General features: G+C 44.1%; 1 protein-coding gene across 1 annotated transcript in view; it reads right to left on the bottom strand.

Annotated features, from left to right (window-relative positions):
• Positions 1–1,474: 1,474 nt before the first annotated feature.
• Positions 1,475–15,828, bottom strand: part of GABRR1 (gamma-aminobutyric acid type A receptor subunit rho1) — a 31,452-nt gene continuing 17,098 nt past the window's right edge. Inside the window, exons 3-10 of the mRNA XM_030043325.2 lie at positions 15,717–15,823; positions 14,263–14,330; positions 10,364–10,587; positions 7,761–7,843; positions 6,417–6,557; positions 5,794–5,946; positions 3,914–4,110; positions 1,475–3,085 (exon numbers count right to left, since the gene is read on the bottom strand). Coding sequence (XP_029899185.1) covers positions 2,798–3,085; positions 3,914–4,110; positions 5,794–5,946; positions 6,417–6,557; positions 7,761–7,843; positions 10,364–10,587; positions 14,263–14,330; positions 15,717–15,823 — 1,261 coding nt within the window. The 3' untranslated portion in view covers positions 1,475–2,797. The remainder of the gene's footprint in view (positions 3,086–3,913; positions 4,111–5,793; positions 5,947–6,416; positions 6,558–7,760; positions 7,844–10,363; positions 10,588–14,262; positions 14,331–15,716; positions 15,824–15,828) is intronic.

Genomic DNA, 15,828 nt, shown 5'->3' with positions numbered 1-15,828 from the left:
AAAGCCAAAACACCGTGTATGTGAATATGTTTAAGGAGTACAGTTGTTGATAGCAAACACTGGCTGTATATGACATATCCTGTACTTATAGAATACATCTATATACACATTTATATAAGACTGAAAAGGCACTAGAATTTCCCAAATAAAACACAAGTAAGTTAACAATGTAAATCCAAACATGGAGGTTGGGGAATCTGTTTAGGGAGATGTGCTGGAAGGGAAACTTTGAAAATCACATGGGAAGTTAGAAACCAGTCTCCCACTGAAAGCCAGGAAATTCAAAAGTCCAGCCCCCATTTGTATCTTCAAAAGCTCCCTTAATATACTGGCCAGATGCCAAATAATGTATGTAGTATGAGATTAATGAGTCTATAAAGGAATGTACAGTACTGCAGCAAACTACATAGCATTAAGCTTCTTGTGAAGCTGGAGAGCTTACTGTAAAATCTGGCACTCATGTTCATGCTGTTCTTAAATTGTAGAAATAATGCGTTCTTACAATATAGAGAATCTAAATACATTCCTGTGCAAGTAGTGCCCAAGAAATCTTGGCGCTATTTGTGGGGGAAGGTGTCGTCGGAATAAGGAATAAGGTAGAGTGGCCAAACCTGGTGGCCAGCCTTTCTTCTGCTTTTGCCAGAGTGACCTTTCTACCTTTTGAAATGTTTATAGTTTAAGAAAATAGGTATTTTTTTTAATCTCTTGAAAAAACCTACTGGAGGATAATATGATATGAAGGAAACTTGATAAAATGAAGCTAAGATAGTATGTGTATGTGAAAAAAAAAACCCTATGTAGAAATGAGTAGTAAAACTATCTTATGGGTGGATGTGTCTTTTAATGATTTTTAGCTTTTGTGATTTCATTGCCTTACCTATGGAGTGTAGGCTGCAAGTGTAAGTTGAGCATAGGTAGTTTTGCAGGTCATGATTTCAGCAGTTGTAAGAAACAGTGATTATGTTTACATGACATTTATTTACATAGGAAATTAAAGCAGCAACCACCAGTGTTCAAACAACTGCAATGTCTGTGTCAGGAGCCTAACGGTAGAGTGGCAGATCAGTCAGTCCAGGGCAGGTGTCATGTAAGAAGATTCACTTTCCTTTTGGAGACACAACTGCTTTGGTCTGATTCTCAGAGCAGCTACATCTGTAAAAGACAACAGCATCTGCTGTGCAGGGAATAACGTATTTCGTAACTGTGTGAAAAAGCGTGCGTGTGTTTAAAGTCTGTTCATCCAAACCCTCGGCTGGCTTTGTGGATGTAGGTGTATAACACATGGCAGCAGACCAACTGAATGATCACACTTTCTGAGACGCCTTTGGTGTTCCTGTTATTGCACAGGCCCCTGATTCCATTCCATGATTCTTGTTTTCTGGAAATATTTTATTACTTCTACATTACAGATTTTGCCTTTTCCATATGGAGTATTTATGCTGACTGGCTGCTCTGCAGAAACTGGGATGGAGAGCTGGGACTTAAGTCAATGCCGAATGCCCCCAGCTCCAGCTGTGCCTCCTTGCTCCTGCCCTGGATGGTGCTGAGCCTGCTCCGAGGGCACGATGGGCTGCAGGGTGCTGGGGGATCAATACGCTGTAAAAGCAGAGTCGGTTAGTCGTACCTGGGTCTGCAATGGAGCTGCTGTCTCATGGTAGAGGCTCCTTTTTACTTCATTCAAAAGTTTTTGGCATGGTATCTTTAGTAACTCAGATATAAAGTCCTTACTGCTGCTTTGTCAGCTGTCGAGCACCTTGCTGTTATGCTTTTACTAAAACCAGATGAACTAGGCTTTTCCTGGAAGCAAGTACAATTACTGCTGGCTTTACAGGCTGCAACAGGTTCTCAGGCTGTGCAGACCAGTAATGCCCAGACTACCTCAGAGAAAAGAGGCTTCTCCTGGAGTAGTTTTATTCTTTTTGTAGACACCTGATTGTCTTCACTGGATCATTTTGTAGAGAAACGTGTTTCCTCTCCCATGAAACTCAAGAGCAAAACTCCCACTGACCCAAAGAAGCAGACCCAAGGAGAGCTCCTGTGTTTCCCAGAGCATTTAGTTAGCATTGCAGGAAGTCCGGCTTTTGTTCATTCTTTAGTAAATGTACATTGCAAGTCGTATTTTAAAAAGATAGTCAGAACAGCTTGGAAAGATTTCTTTGTTTTAAACACGAACAAGACAAAGCAAAGTCTGAAAGTATTCCTATGTGGACCTGTCAGTGCAGTACTGCTAGGGCAGCATGCATTAAGCAGTGAAAGCAAGCTGTAGCCATCAATAACCTTGTCAGAGTGTTTCCCGGTACTGGGTATTTTGTATTTGTAATGACCATTTCTGACCTCATCCTGTAAACATGCAAGTATTTGCATATTCTTGTATTTATTCGTATTGACCGTGAGAAGTCTTTTGAGTTGAGAGATGTATGCATGCACTCAGGTACTTAGAGAATGAATTAGGATTTCAGGGGCACAAAATGGAGGATGCACCATATACAAGCAACTGGCAATTATAGTCACTTGTTAAAATAGTTTACAGTGGCCTGTGAGGCACAAGAAGGAACATAGCACAGCTTTAAATAAGTATAAAATTTTAGATTGTATATCCTATATTTCGCTGAAATGTGAAACTTGCACAATTATTTATGCCACAGATGAGTTGCATCTAATAAAAAAAAATTAAATCCTGAAAAAAAATCAATCTTCCTTCCAGTTAAAATAATTCCCCATTTTCTGTCTGTTAGCCTATGAGACTGTACTTTCATTTAACGTCACAGTGCTCTGTGACTACGGAAGTTACGTATATTTATGAAAAAATGGACCAGTATATCAAATTAAATAGAATGTATGCACCAGGGAATATTATCCTGGAGTACTTGTCGATGGCGTGAGTGTCGATCCGCATGCTGACGTATCTCTGGTTTTTCCTCCTGCCTGAGCCTCTCTCAGACCCCAGCGCCAGCTGCACCATCATTCGGTCTTGTTTATCTCCGTTCTCCGACACGTAGTGCCCCAGTTCGTTCACATCCCCGTCGTTGTAGCTGCCGTCCATCATCATGGGCCGAGGCTGAGGTAGGCTGCACGCACAGGGAAGCTGTGGACCCAAGTAAGCGCAGGATGGTTTTGAGTTGTCTCCAGATAGACATCCCTTTTCTCCTTACAAAAGCAGAGGAGGGGACAAGCCTGGAGAATTCAGGCTGCTGGGACACAAAAGGGAGAACTGGGCAGCAGCTTTTTCCTTCTGCATTTTCATGTCTGCAAGGCAGAGCGCAGTCAGGGAGAGAGCAGGGCTCTCTGTGGAAAAGCTCATTTGGCTTAAGCGCTGCCATCAGGGTGTGAATAAAGACCTGTACCGTGAAGCTGAGAAAATCAGAGAAGAGGGCAGAGGGAAAGCACAAGGAGGAATGTGTGAGGCTTGCCCCATTTGAAGAAAAGAGCTTAGCCTGAAATTTTGGCTGGTTATAATTTAATGTAATGAAGGCAGAAGGGGGGAAATTTGGACCACTGTGTAAGTTTAGCCTGTGCCTGGAGAAAGGTGGGGGATATCTGCCATGTTATCTGAAACCCAAAACGCAGTATGCATCTGATGCTATTTACAGGTTTGGATCTTCAGTATAAAAAAAAATTTAAAGGTAAAATCCTAAAACCTATCCCATTTATAGAGGCAGAGGAGGGCTGTATGTAGAGGGAGTTAGCGTCCTCAGGCTCTGAAGAAAGAGCAGTGAGCTTGGGTGTGGGTTGTCTGTAGCAAATCTGTATAACCCAGAATGCCTCACCGCTGGTGTCCTTTCGCATGCACTGCGTTCTCCCCAGGCAGCTGGGAGCAGCACACTGTAGCTGCAAACTTTTGAACTTTTCCAGACATTTGCCATACCTTTTCCCAGGGGCATTAAGCTGCATCGGAGATGATAGAAAACCTCACCTTGTCCCGCAGTTTCCTCTCCTTCCGCTCTTGCACCGTAGTCAGGTAATTCACTGCCGCGTATTCCAGCACCGAGAGGAAGACAAACACAAAACTGACCCACAGGTAAATGTCCACTGCTTTGATGTAGGAAACACGAGGCATAGAGGCGTTCACCCCAGTGATGATCGTGGACATGGTCAGCACGGTGGTTATCCCTGGGAATACACCAGCAGAGAGACCGTAAGACACATTCAAACCAGACTCTTCGTCACAAATACAGCTGTCGTTACGATTTCTTGACATCTGAATTTACCTTGCGGTATTGTTTTTCACATTTGGGCGATGGGTTTCACTGCCTGAGGAGGGTCCAGGCAGCCCTGATTTCTAACTGGGGTTTTCTTGTCTTTTCAGCGAAAACAGCTCTAGTTCTGGTCTCAGGGTGTTGCTAGCCTGGTTCCTCACCACACCACCACCCTCCCGCCCCATGGCCAGGCAACAGCGCTTTGATCCCGTGCTGGCTGCACCCCATCTCCAGGCGCAGGACAGTCCTTGGAGGGGACTTGATGATCCTTATGGGTCCCTTCCAACTCGAGATATTCTATGACTCTGTGATTCTGGGTATCTCAGCTTCCAGTTCAGCCCCTCCACAGCATGGGCACAAGTGAAGCCCGTCTGCTGCTGCTGCTGCTTCCACCAGTTTCCCCAGGCCTGCGTTTTCCACCTGCTCCTGGGAAGTCCTGCTTCGTGGGAAGTCACCAGCCAGCTCTCACGCCTGGTCCGTGCCTTCCCCAGAGCAAGAGCAGAGACTAACGGGGCCCCAGAGGGCAAAGCTGCTCCACATTGCACCGTGGGTGAGCGCAATGAGCACAACAGCAAGGGCGGGAGCCCTTGTAGTTCGGTGTTATCCTGGCCCTGAGGGAGGCTCTCTGCGGTCCTCTTATTTCAAGGGCTAATTATGTCACATTAATGATCCCTTTGAAAGTTGAAATGATGTATATAAGCACAAAGGACTGAATTCATAGGAGTCTCTAGGTGCTAAAAAGTACTGCTAAAGGCAGTGCCTACATCTTCCAAAAAGCCATGGCCCAAACCCTTATGCTCCTTTTTATAATGTCTCAAGGCAATGGATGTTGTTTCTAAACACAGACATGGATAACTGCTCCATTGCCATCTCTGCTATTCCTCTATATATCCTGTCACTGAGGAATATGATTTTAACAATAAATAAAATCCTGAGGTGCGTTGCCTGGAATAAGCAGAAGCAAGCTTGGGCTCAAAGTCTGCAAAACCCACAAACTTTGCTAAGGGCAAAGCATCCGCTTTAGAAGAAGATTTATGTCCATATCATAGTTCTGCTCTCATGGTGAGTCCTCTGACATATGCCTTTGAAACATGCTGCAAAAGGGGAAGCTGAATCCCTCACATTGCACTGTAAACTTACTTAACAAGTTGAACAGCGCAGCTCAGCTGAGTGTTACCTCCACCCTCCCTCCTCTAGCAGAACTCAATAAACTGAAATTTTGCCAGGGCTGCTAATACTGATTTTCACCTTCTTGCTCACTGAAGTCTCTGAAGGATACTGACACTTTGGCTCTATATGTGGCCTGTCTCTGATAACAGCAATAAAAGCAGAGCGGGACGTTTTCTCTCTGATTTGCACCGCTTACAGCTAGCGCTTGTGCAAGTAGGGAAGGCAATTTGCTTGGCATCGCAGGGTAGATGGAGAGTTTCTACCATGAGCAGTCCCCTGCATGGCGGACACACGTGTGACATAGCCGATTTCTGTGCCACAAGGCAATGGAGGGGAAGTGTGTAGTACAGGGGACTTTGTCTTGATGGTCAAGGCTGCAGTTGCAGCAATTGTCTCTTAGGTCTGCTGACTACAAGATTGTTTTTACCTAATGGGACTCTGGCAGGAACTGCTCGGCGATCGATCCAGAAGGACACCCAGGACAACATGACCATGAGGGTGGCGGGAAAGTAGGTTTGGAGCAAGAAGAAGAAGATGTGTCGGCGTAAAGTGAAGTTTATATAGAGGCGATTGTACCACCCTGTATAACAGAGAGAAGGAAAAAGAGAAGTCACACTAATATCAAACTACTTTCAGATAAGGTGATGTTGCATCAGAGGAATAGTGCCTCATTTGCTTTTAGAAAAACACGGTTAATGACCACAGATCATTGCAGTTTACGGAAAAGACTCCTTACTGAACCAACTATCAAATTCAAAGTGTCTTTCAGGACCATGTCTTCCAGAGAAGATAATATAACCTGTGCAATCAGAGAGTTTAGTTCATGTTAAGGCTTGGTGTGATCTTAAAGAGGGATTGTCTTTCCACACTACATAACCACCGGGATGGAAGTCTGTGGCAGGGACAGCAGCCTCGGCACAGAAGAAAGGCAGGTCTGACGGGCCACAGGGAGACCTCCCAGTGGACAATCCGGCATGGCCAGGCTCGAAAGGGACAGTCCGCGCACCTTCTTCCCCCAGCCCACTCTCTGGCAGGCACCGCAGTACCCACCTGTGCTGCTGTAAAAGGCGAGCTTTGTGGTGGTGTGAAACTCCTGGATCAGGAACTGGGACAGCGATATCCTCTCATCCGTTTTTAGGGAATCATTCCCATTTTTCCAGTAGAGCATGAGGTCATCTTCAGTGTAGGCATCTAGGGGAGCAGAGGACACCTCGGTGCAGTGCACTGAGCCAGATGCTATCACACCCACAGCACTTTCCAGGCTACCTGCGAGGTCCCGGCTGAAAAGGCCACATGCCACCGCCCAGCTGAGAGCCACGCCGGTGGTGGGTATGGTTGTGGCAAGGAGTGGACTAGCTCATTGTCACAGCCCTCGGGTCTGACGCCTGGTGCTTTTTGTAAACCCTTCCGTTTCTCTAATCATAATTTTGCACACATAATATGTGTGTCAGGTAACCCACCACACCTGAACTTGAAAAACTGTCCCTTATAAACATCCTAAAATCAGAAGCAAAGGAAAGGAGACTTAGAGGAAAGAGCCTGCTTGAGGTAATGGGAGGAACAATCTATTGATGATCTGAGGCATGCAGGAGGAAAAACTCTTGAGTAAAGTTTCTGCCTGTGATGCACACATGAACGTTACAGCTCTTGGATTTTTAATACATGTGGAACTACAGTAACATTAATCCTTTCAGATGGGTTTAGTAGCCACTTTTCCCAGACAGGGAGAAAAAAAATCACACATAAATGTATTAAAACAGAATTAAGATTATAATTTCTTATTGCAAGATTAAGAAGGAGAAGAAAAAACCTCCTAAAAAGCTAAAAGTTTAAAATGTCTCTGTATGAAATCTACCCAATTCGTATGTGTGTCATACTTGGGACAAAGGAACTACATGTGGGTATAAGCTGGGTTTATCTCAAATAGATGTAAGAAATGTAAGAGGAAGGTGATTAATGTCACTGCCCCATCATGGTTTCTACACCATGGATGAGCAGATGGTGCACGTGAAGGGCGTAGGGCTATTTATTTATGTGTTTGAGGGCACCTGGGCAAGTGGTTGCTGCTGGGGACCGCTGACCTGCAGGCAAGTGGCCCAGGTCCTCTGGGGACAGCGGGGCAGGGGGGCAGCCTGGCTGGCTTTCAGGGACACCGGCAAGACAGTGCTCACAGCTGGTTTTTAAAAACACTGCATTGTTGCAAACACCATCTAATTCTAGTGAAAAAATATGGGCAGGGATTTTTTCTCAGTGTTGAAGTCTGCCGACTTTGATTAGAGCTCCCATGAATGTAGCAGCAGTTTAATTATCGGCATAATTATTGATGTAATTAAATACAGTTTGGGTTCCCCTGGGGTGCAGCCCTTGGCTCCCCTACACCTCTGCTTTACTTACAGCTTTCAATCTCCAGGGAACATGTCTGTGTGTCCAGGGGAAAGCGACTAAAATCCATGTTGCACATTGCCGTTACTGTAACTCTAGGAATAATAAAAACCACTCCATTAAAAACTTGCCTTCTTATGTGAGTGAAAAATAGTAAAGCTGTGAGTTTGGTTTTTTTATTAAGTAACTATCTGGCCAGTAACAGTCAACTGAGAACAAATACCTTCCATTCAGCTAAAGCCATTCCTCTTTAGTTAAAGCCATTTTTTTCTTTTGAGCAAACTAGTGTTAGAAAAGATGACTAGAAAGTTAGGCCATTACAAATTGCTACTAGATGACAAAAATATTGGAGAAGAAAATGGGAAAGGGCAGAGAGGGCACTTCTTCCTCTTTGACTATCAGCAAACATCTCTCTGCAGAGATCTGTGCTTTCAATGGATGCTTTGTACAATAAAATAATTTCCATTTATCAAAGCCACCCTAGTACCATGAGGGATGCAGGTAGTTTTCTCTGCACACCGTGAATTTTCAGCTGCTCAATGAGAACCCGGTGGTCACACATGGGTATCAGCCACCAGAGGGCACAGGCAGTGCCTCGAGTTAGGGCTGGAGCTGGTATGCAACGGAGACCACTGAAGTGCTCTGTCCCATCAATCAAAAGCTCTGGTCTTGCTATAGTCTGATTATCTTATTTTTAAGAGCATAATTCTGTGTTCGCACTGGAAGCATCCATAAATCTTGACTCAACTGTCTTGAACTCTAGGGAAGTAAATGAAAATAGAAGTATAATTTGGAATGGGGAAAGAATTAATGAATTATAGCAGGACTAATGGTAGACAGATGTCTGTCACATAATGATAAAACCACAATGGAGTCCCTTATGTTAGTAGTCCTTCTGCATGTGTGGGTTCCCACAGACATTGCTTTCCTATCTGGATTTAGTCTTTGAGTGAAAATGCTTGGCTCAGATTTGTTGTTTAGGTGCCAGTGAGGTCTACAGCGGTTTCCAAGACAAAAGAAGACAAAGTCTGGCAAAGGGACTTAAAAATGCAGACACCAAGGAAAAATATAATCTACAGTCAAAGGCATTCAGCAAAAGCAGGCAGGCAGTAATGGCCTCTTTGCTCTTAAGGGGAGACCAGCATTCATACCTTCCGAGCAGTCATAAAGCACTCCAACCTGCAGTTGCCACTGAATAAAATAACGAAACTCTGTCAATTTGCTATTCAAGACGTTCACCACCATTTTGTACAGGACAATTGTTTAAGCACAAGACTGTGTGTGGCAGGATCTGAGTAGTTTTATATTCTTCTGTTCCCATCTTCTTTAGACAGCCATAAATGCTTGCAATGCAGATGATGATTGGTATCATGCAGCTAAATGAAAGAGTATATAGGCATGCATGCTATAGCTGAACATTATGTCATTTTATTGTCCTTTTTTTATTGTACTAAGGACCCGAGCAAACTTTGCAAAGGCTTAAAGAACACCTGAACTTTGTCTAATATGCTGAGTGAAGAAAAAGCTTTAATAATGAGAAGGTAGACGTTGTTCAGGCTGTGAATTCGAAGGAACAGTAAGATAAAAATATCAGAGAACAAGAAAATTCTTGTCAAATTGATACCCCACTGGGATTCAAGAATTGCTTTGCTTGCCCGCCTTTCATAAAATCATAAAACACCTTGGCAGGCTGAGAAGTTGATCTCCTCACCTTGTGGCAGGCTCAGCTCTACCTCTGCCACTCCTAAGTTTGCTGTCTAACATGCCCTTAAAGACCTCCACAGCCTTCCCAAGCAATGTGTTCTGCAAGCTTATCATTAGTTAAATCTATCCATCTTGCTGATACTGGCCTCCTGACAGTCAGTTTTCCTTCTTTTCCTTCAGAATACATTATCTATCATCTGATGCTTTGTTTATTTATCATGTATTTTGCTATTTCATTGCTGTGGAGGTGTTGTCGACATTCTTGCATCAGAATATTGTACAGCAATTTCCTAATAGGTTTTTATGGGTCATTTGGCAATACTTGTGTTCTAACTGGATGGAGCTGCAGCCAAGAAACACAGAAGCACTGATTTTAGTTTCTTTTGGAGATTGATAGATGCTCCTCACTTAGCGTCTTCAAGTATGAAAGTGTTATTTATTAGAAAGAAAAAAATCCTGGTTTAATAATGTTCAGACTTAGGTCAGCAATGTTCCTCTCAAAGCTGATCGACCATTTGGAAAATAAAGGAGAAAGCCAAGGCTGGGATCACCCCTCAAACTACAGGACAAAACAAAGTTTACCGAAAATGTGCCCTTCAAGGGGCTTTCATGCCCCAGGGGACTGCTGCATCTGGCCACAGCTTCCCAACAGCAAGAGCAGGCGCTAACCATGCACGCAAGGTGAACGGACGCTGTGGAACCAGCAACATTGGCATAGGAATTGGCTTTCTGCGACAGGCACTTAATGAACTTGCACAGGGACTCAGATGTCAGTGGATAGTCAGCACATTCATTCTTTTTTATGGTTTTTTTTTTGGTATGAAGCCATGCAAAAACACAATACAGGAATCAATTAAACTGCTTTCTCTCTCACTCCACTAATAGCTTGCATTGACCAAATGCAGCTTTACCTGAGGCTATAAAGTACCTTCCCATCTGGCTGGACCCGCAGCATGACGTTGTCTGTGGTGGTGTCATGGATGAAGGAACGCTTGGAGTGGACGAAGAACATGTCGGGGACCCAGATCTTCTTCACCAGCCTGCCGTCAAAGGTCATGCTTTGGTTGTTGGTGCTGGGGAAGGACAGCCTCTCATCTTTCCAGTAATGCCTCAGATAAAGTGTCATGGTGAAGTCCTGCAACAAACAGGCTTGTGTCAAAACCTACACCTTACCGGCATAGCAGTGATTTCTCCTCTCTAGGACAAACCATGAGCTGTAAAGCACCATTCCTGAAAGCACATCCACTCCCTGAGCTGCAGGGGACATGACCAGCTGCAGCTTGTTTATTCCTCAGGTCAGACTGACCTACTGGGTTCAGAAATCAGAGGTCATCCACGTGGCGAATCCACCTCTGAATTGCAAATGTTGCGTTTCGGTGTCTGCGAGCCACTCCACGGATGAAAAGGCAGACATGCCGAGGCAGCGGTAGGTGGAGAGTGCTGCCGACCACTTATTAACCCCCAGCCAAGCGATGCTGCGTTTCTGGAGCCAACGGGGAAGAAGGATTTGCTGCCTGCACTGCCCTCCACGCTGCTCCGGCAACTGCCTTCCCCCAGGCAGCTGGAAGAGCGTGCTGCAGTGAGAGCTCTTCCTCCAGCACAGCCGCTGAAATCTTTGTGACTCCGTATTTGACCAAAATGGGGGTTTTTTTGCATTTTCTCCCCACATATTGTACTCTGGGATCCGAGGCATGCTCCTTCTCTTTGAGCTCTGCTGTATTCGGAGTCAGACCCCAGAGGCACGTATGCTTGGGTTTGCCTTTTTCCTTATTTCAAAGGAGGCCCTCATGTATCTGAAGATAAGCTCACACACAAGTGTTTATAAGCATGGTATCTTTGAGTGTTGCATAATATATTGCCCATAAACTGAGGGAAGTGTCTAAGACTGACCAGTCTGCCCTGGTGTCTGGAGTGGAGGAAGTCAGATGGATTTGGGGTGGGTTTTTTTGAAATTATTTGACATTTGATTTTTTTTTTCCACAACACTTCCCAAGCATTTTGAAATATGGCAGTTTCTGCAGTCTTTTTTCAGTAGAAGTGATTTGTTAGTTGCAGCCTGTGCTATTATTACACTAGAGGCCAATATAATTCTTGGAAATGCTTTATATCACATCCAACTGAAGCTCCCAAAGCCACTGACCATGTAATTTCCTCTTTTTTCATTTGATCCATTCTACAGTGTTCCTTAACATCTTTTTCCTGTATTCAAATTTAAAACAGCTTGTTCTGGGAAACCTTTTACATTGACTCCCACGTGTTAATATGTCCTTTAAACAGTAATACATTGACAGACATTTGTTCTTCAGTGAGAAGTCAATGCCTCACTTTTTTGCATAAAGTTACCTTTATGGGTGCTGTGGAAAAATCAAGTATTGTCAGCTTTCATTAGGAAAGATTTATTAATACTAGCTGTAGGCTATTAAACTGGGAATGACAATATTTTACAATGCATCGTCTGAAAATCCCCCAAGCAACAACCATATAATATGTCTCTCTTCTTTTGGTCCATTTCTCAGAGACACTATTAGCTCTCCCATTATGTTTGCAAATTAATTTCCATCCTGGGTAACAATCTGTTTTTTTCCTTCTTCCCATTTTTCCTTGAGATAAAACAGCTGTCCCACATGTCCTGCAAAAGCTCTGTTAATTTCAGACTCAGTGGCCCATAATAGATATTTATAAAGTCTTAAATTAATTGGACAAAAAGAATCTGATTTGTGACATCCTAATGAACTTTTTTAAAAAGTCCTCTATTATTTTATCACTTTCTTGCAAATAGTCAGAAAGTAGGAGAGAAAAAGGAAAGATTGATATATCTAACTCCTCAAGCTTAAATTCAGTACAGAGTGAGTGAGTATCTGTCACTGATGTTTCTTCATTTAAAAAGCAAGCAATGATCTTGCAAAGCACCATGGCCTTTTTCTATAAAGCTGCACAAGTTAAAAAGAATTGATTCTGACAATACAAAGTCTTCTCCATCATTATTTTGCAAACAGCCAAAATTGACCCTGAATGGTTTTTTCACCCGAGGCCATTCAGGGTTTTTCCCATGTTGCTGGGTGTTGCAGCATGATGTTACAAGAGGAGCAGGGGCATTATTAAAAAAACAGGGAAAGTCATTGAAAATCATAATGCTTGCTTAAAAAATGAGTTGGTTTGTTGAGGTTTTTTACTTTAAAATCCTCAATGGTAAGTTCTTTCCCTTTGCTTTCAAGTCCCAAAGCTTTTCGGGGGCTCTCTGGCCACCTTCACAAGCTTTCTCCTCAACCAGAAGAACTGGGACCGTCCCAGGAGAGGCGAAAGCTCAGAGTCCCCATGGCTGGTGGTCAGAGCGCCAAGAGCACCAGGGACGGGGGGGACAACTGGAGGGCTCCCCGGGGCTGGGCAGAATGTGCACCCTGATGGGCCTCAGCGTTGCAGCCCTGCTGCACGTGGTCGGCCGACCGCAGATATCCCAGCCTGCCAAAAGCTGAAATAGCTGTGGTGAGAGGAGCCCGGCGTGCCGCCGGGGTGGCTGCCGAACGCCAGCTGTGCTGCCACGCAGCCACGATCCTAGCTTTGACATGGGAGGACGTCAGGCGCAGGCTCTTTAACCCCGTGGCTCTTAGTTAGGAGCACAGAGAAGTTGCGGCTTTATGTGAAAGCTTCAGAGCTGTTTGATACGTTTGTTGAAAGAGCAAAGTATTTTGAAAAGCATTCTGTATTGGGGTGTGATTTTTTTTTTTTCTCTTCCAAAGCAAAAGCTGAGCTGCTGAGAGACTCTGGGGATGCTCTAACAGGGTAGGTCTGACGAGCTCTGGGTTTCAAAAGGATGAATAAAAATGGTGTAGGTCTTACAGTATACATGCAGGGCCATCTCCCGTTCTCCTTCTGTGCTCCTGCTCTCCTGCGTAGGCTGTTGTTTACATGTCAAGTATGCATGTAAAATCTTCCCATGCAAAATCTCCTGCAGAAATCATACCTTACTTTCAGTAGTGTTTTGTGATGAAAAAAGCCTCTCCAGCAAAAATCAAGACCAAAATCTGCACTAATTCAGAGCGTTTGAAAACTGACTGTTTTCACATTACTAATTGTATGGTAGGAAATGAAGGACAGAGACTCAGTAAGGAATTTAGCCTATGCAGAGCACGAGCATTAGTCCTGCATGCCCCTGAAATTCTACTCCAGAAGCAGTGTGAAGATACGGGAAGGAGCCTTACGCTCTTCCCCAGCGCACAGCAGGGGTGTTACAAGTCCTAATGCATCAAAGGCAAGTTCCGGAGAAAATTCTCCTCTATGAGCTCATTCTGGCTCCCCTGTCAAGAGCAGAACTCACCAATCTGAACCAGTGCTGTTCTCAGGGTGGCTACATGGCTTCTGGTTGGGAGCTAGCTGGACCCTGACCACCTCAGAACGTGGCCGAAGTGAGACTGTGTCTGCAGTATATCAAACTGCCTTAAAACTAACACATTAATTGGCCTCCTCAGAGCTTTTAACGTGTTATCACTTCTTAAGAAAGTATGAAAACCCAAATCCTTTGGGACAGTCTTGGCAGTGTTGTATCATTTGGTCCTAGAGAAAAGAAAATGTCAGATTTCTTCCTTCTGCTTCAAGGGAGATGAAATGGTAGTGTGAGGTCAATAGAAGCAATTGTTTGCAAATTCAGATCAAACTCGAATTGGAGGCTGTGGAGTGTCCATCCTTGGAGGTATTCAAGCCCCACAGACACAAACCCGGGCAGCCTGCTCTAGCCGGCTCTGCTTTTAGCAGGGGTTTGGGCTAGATGCTCTCCAGAGGTCTCATCTGACCTTAGCCCTTCTGTGACTCTTACCATGTCCACCTCGGAAATGCTGTCCAGACTTTCAACTTGGACATCCACCCCAACAGGAATTGCAGGGCCTGGGGGAAAAAAATTGAAAGTTGAGAAAGTATAAACCTGGTGAGACAAAGTAATCCTCTGGCTTTTGTATCTTAGAGATAAAAAAAGATGCTCAGTCTGAAATAAAAACAACAGTAAACCAATTGAAAGTAGAAGCGATTTGAATTCATAACAAAACCCTCCTAATAACAATCAAAATCAGCAATGGGACTGTGCTATTACTGACTTTCTCTTTTTATTGTGTCATCCTACACGTGTCCCTTCAAAATTTAAAAGCAATTTTAATTGCTTTTAGCTGTAGTGCTTGGCTCCAGGGCTTGCAAGAAGGATGTCCGGCAGAGCATCCATTCACATGGAGAGCAGTGGCGGTGCAGCTAAGGAAATGTAAGAGAGTTGCTCCCACTTTTCCCTTGCTTCTGCTCCCCTCTCAGGCTAATAGCATCCTGGGAAGCTGCTCTGTGTATTTGGCTTTCACATCACTCAGTGCTCAGCTGTGGAAAAGACAGGGTGACAAGAGGGGATTCGTTGCAGGACACAGGCATGTGCCACTGAGCCTGGGGCTCCTGAGGGGAAGGGACTGACTGTAACCCCTTGTAATAGGGATTTCAATCTTGTTTCCCTCCTCCAGGCTTTGACTAGTCCCTTGTATACCCCTGGCAATTACAGTACAGGAGATCTGTCAAGACAAATAATGCTCACGTTAGCTGACTGCTATGAAACTGAAACCTTTTTAAATTAATTGAACATGCTGGTATTTGGTATATTGAGCATTTAGCAATAAAATCTTCTTTCATCAGAGTATATAATGGTATCCTGGATTTGAATGACCATCTGTCAGCCAGAAAGGGTAGATAAATTACAACATTCTCTAATCCGACGGGCTGAAAGAAAACGTGTTCTCCTTCATCCATTTCCCTGAAAGCTTAGGTTGCTCTAGCACACAGCCACAAAACTGTAAGCAAGCATTAACACACTGCAGTCAAAATATTTTCTTTTGGGTTATGAATGAAATGGCCAGGTCAGTAAGCATGGTGCGTGATTTGCTTAAGCACACACATTGCCATAGTAAGATGAAATCTTAGAATTTCCCCATCATCCGGGAATAAACATAAGGTGTATTTGCAGATTTTTATAAGCAGAAAGTGTCACTGAATACCAGGAATGTTATATTGCCTGTAATCACATTTCCATGCCTTTGACTACGCTATTTGCTCATCCAAGGAAGAAGACTATTTCATTGCACCCCTATCCCCCCGCGCATGTCATGAATTCACAAAACAAAATAACTAAAATTAGAGACAGAAAAGGCTTTGCTTGTCAATCTCCTTGTTCACCTGAGTATGTGTTACAGTATAAAGAAGTGACAATGTAAAACAGGAACAGTAACAAATGTGCACATTTCATACCTCCAAAACCTGGTCTCATGCTGAAGTCATGGTCATCTATTCGGAGCAGCTGCTCTGACTTCGTCAGGGGAGATTTGGTGATGTCAGGGCTTCGTTTTAGAATTGGGCTACC

This window comes from Aquila chrysaetos, chromosome 2, assembly GCF_900496995.4.
Source record: "Aquila chrysaetos chrysaetos chromosome 2, bAquChr1.4, whole genome shotgun sequence".
Classification (NCBI taxonomy): domain Eukaryota; kingdom Metazoa; phylum Chordata; class Aves; order Accipitriformes; family Accipitridae; genus Aquila; species Aquila chrysaetos.
Note: the sequence above shows the minus strand (reverse complement) of the source record. Positions and strands in the feature narration are given on the sequence as shown.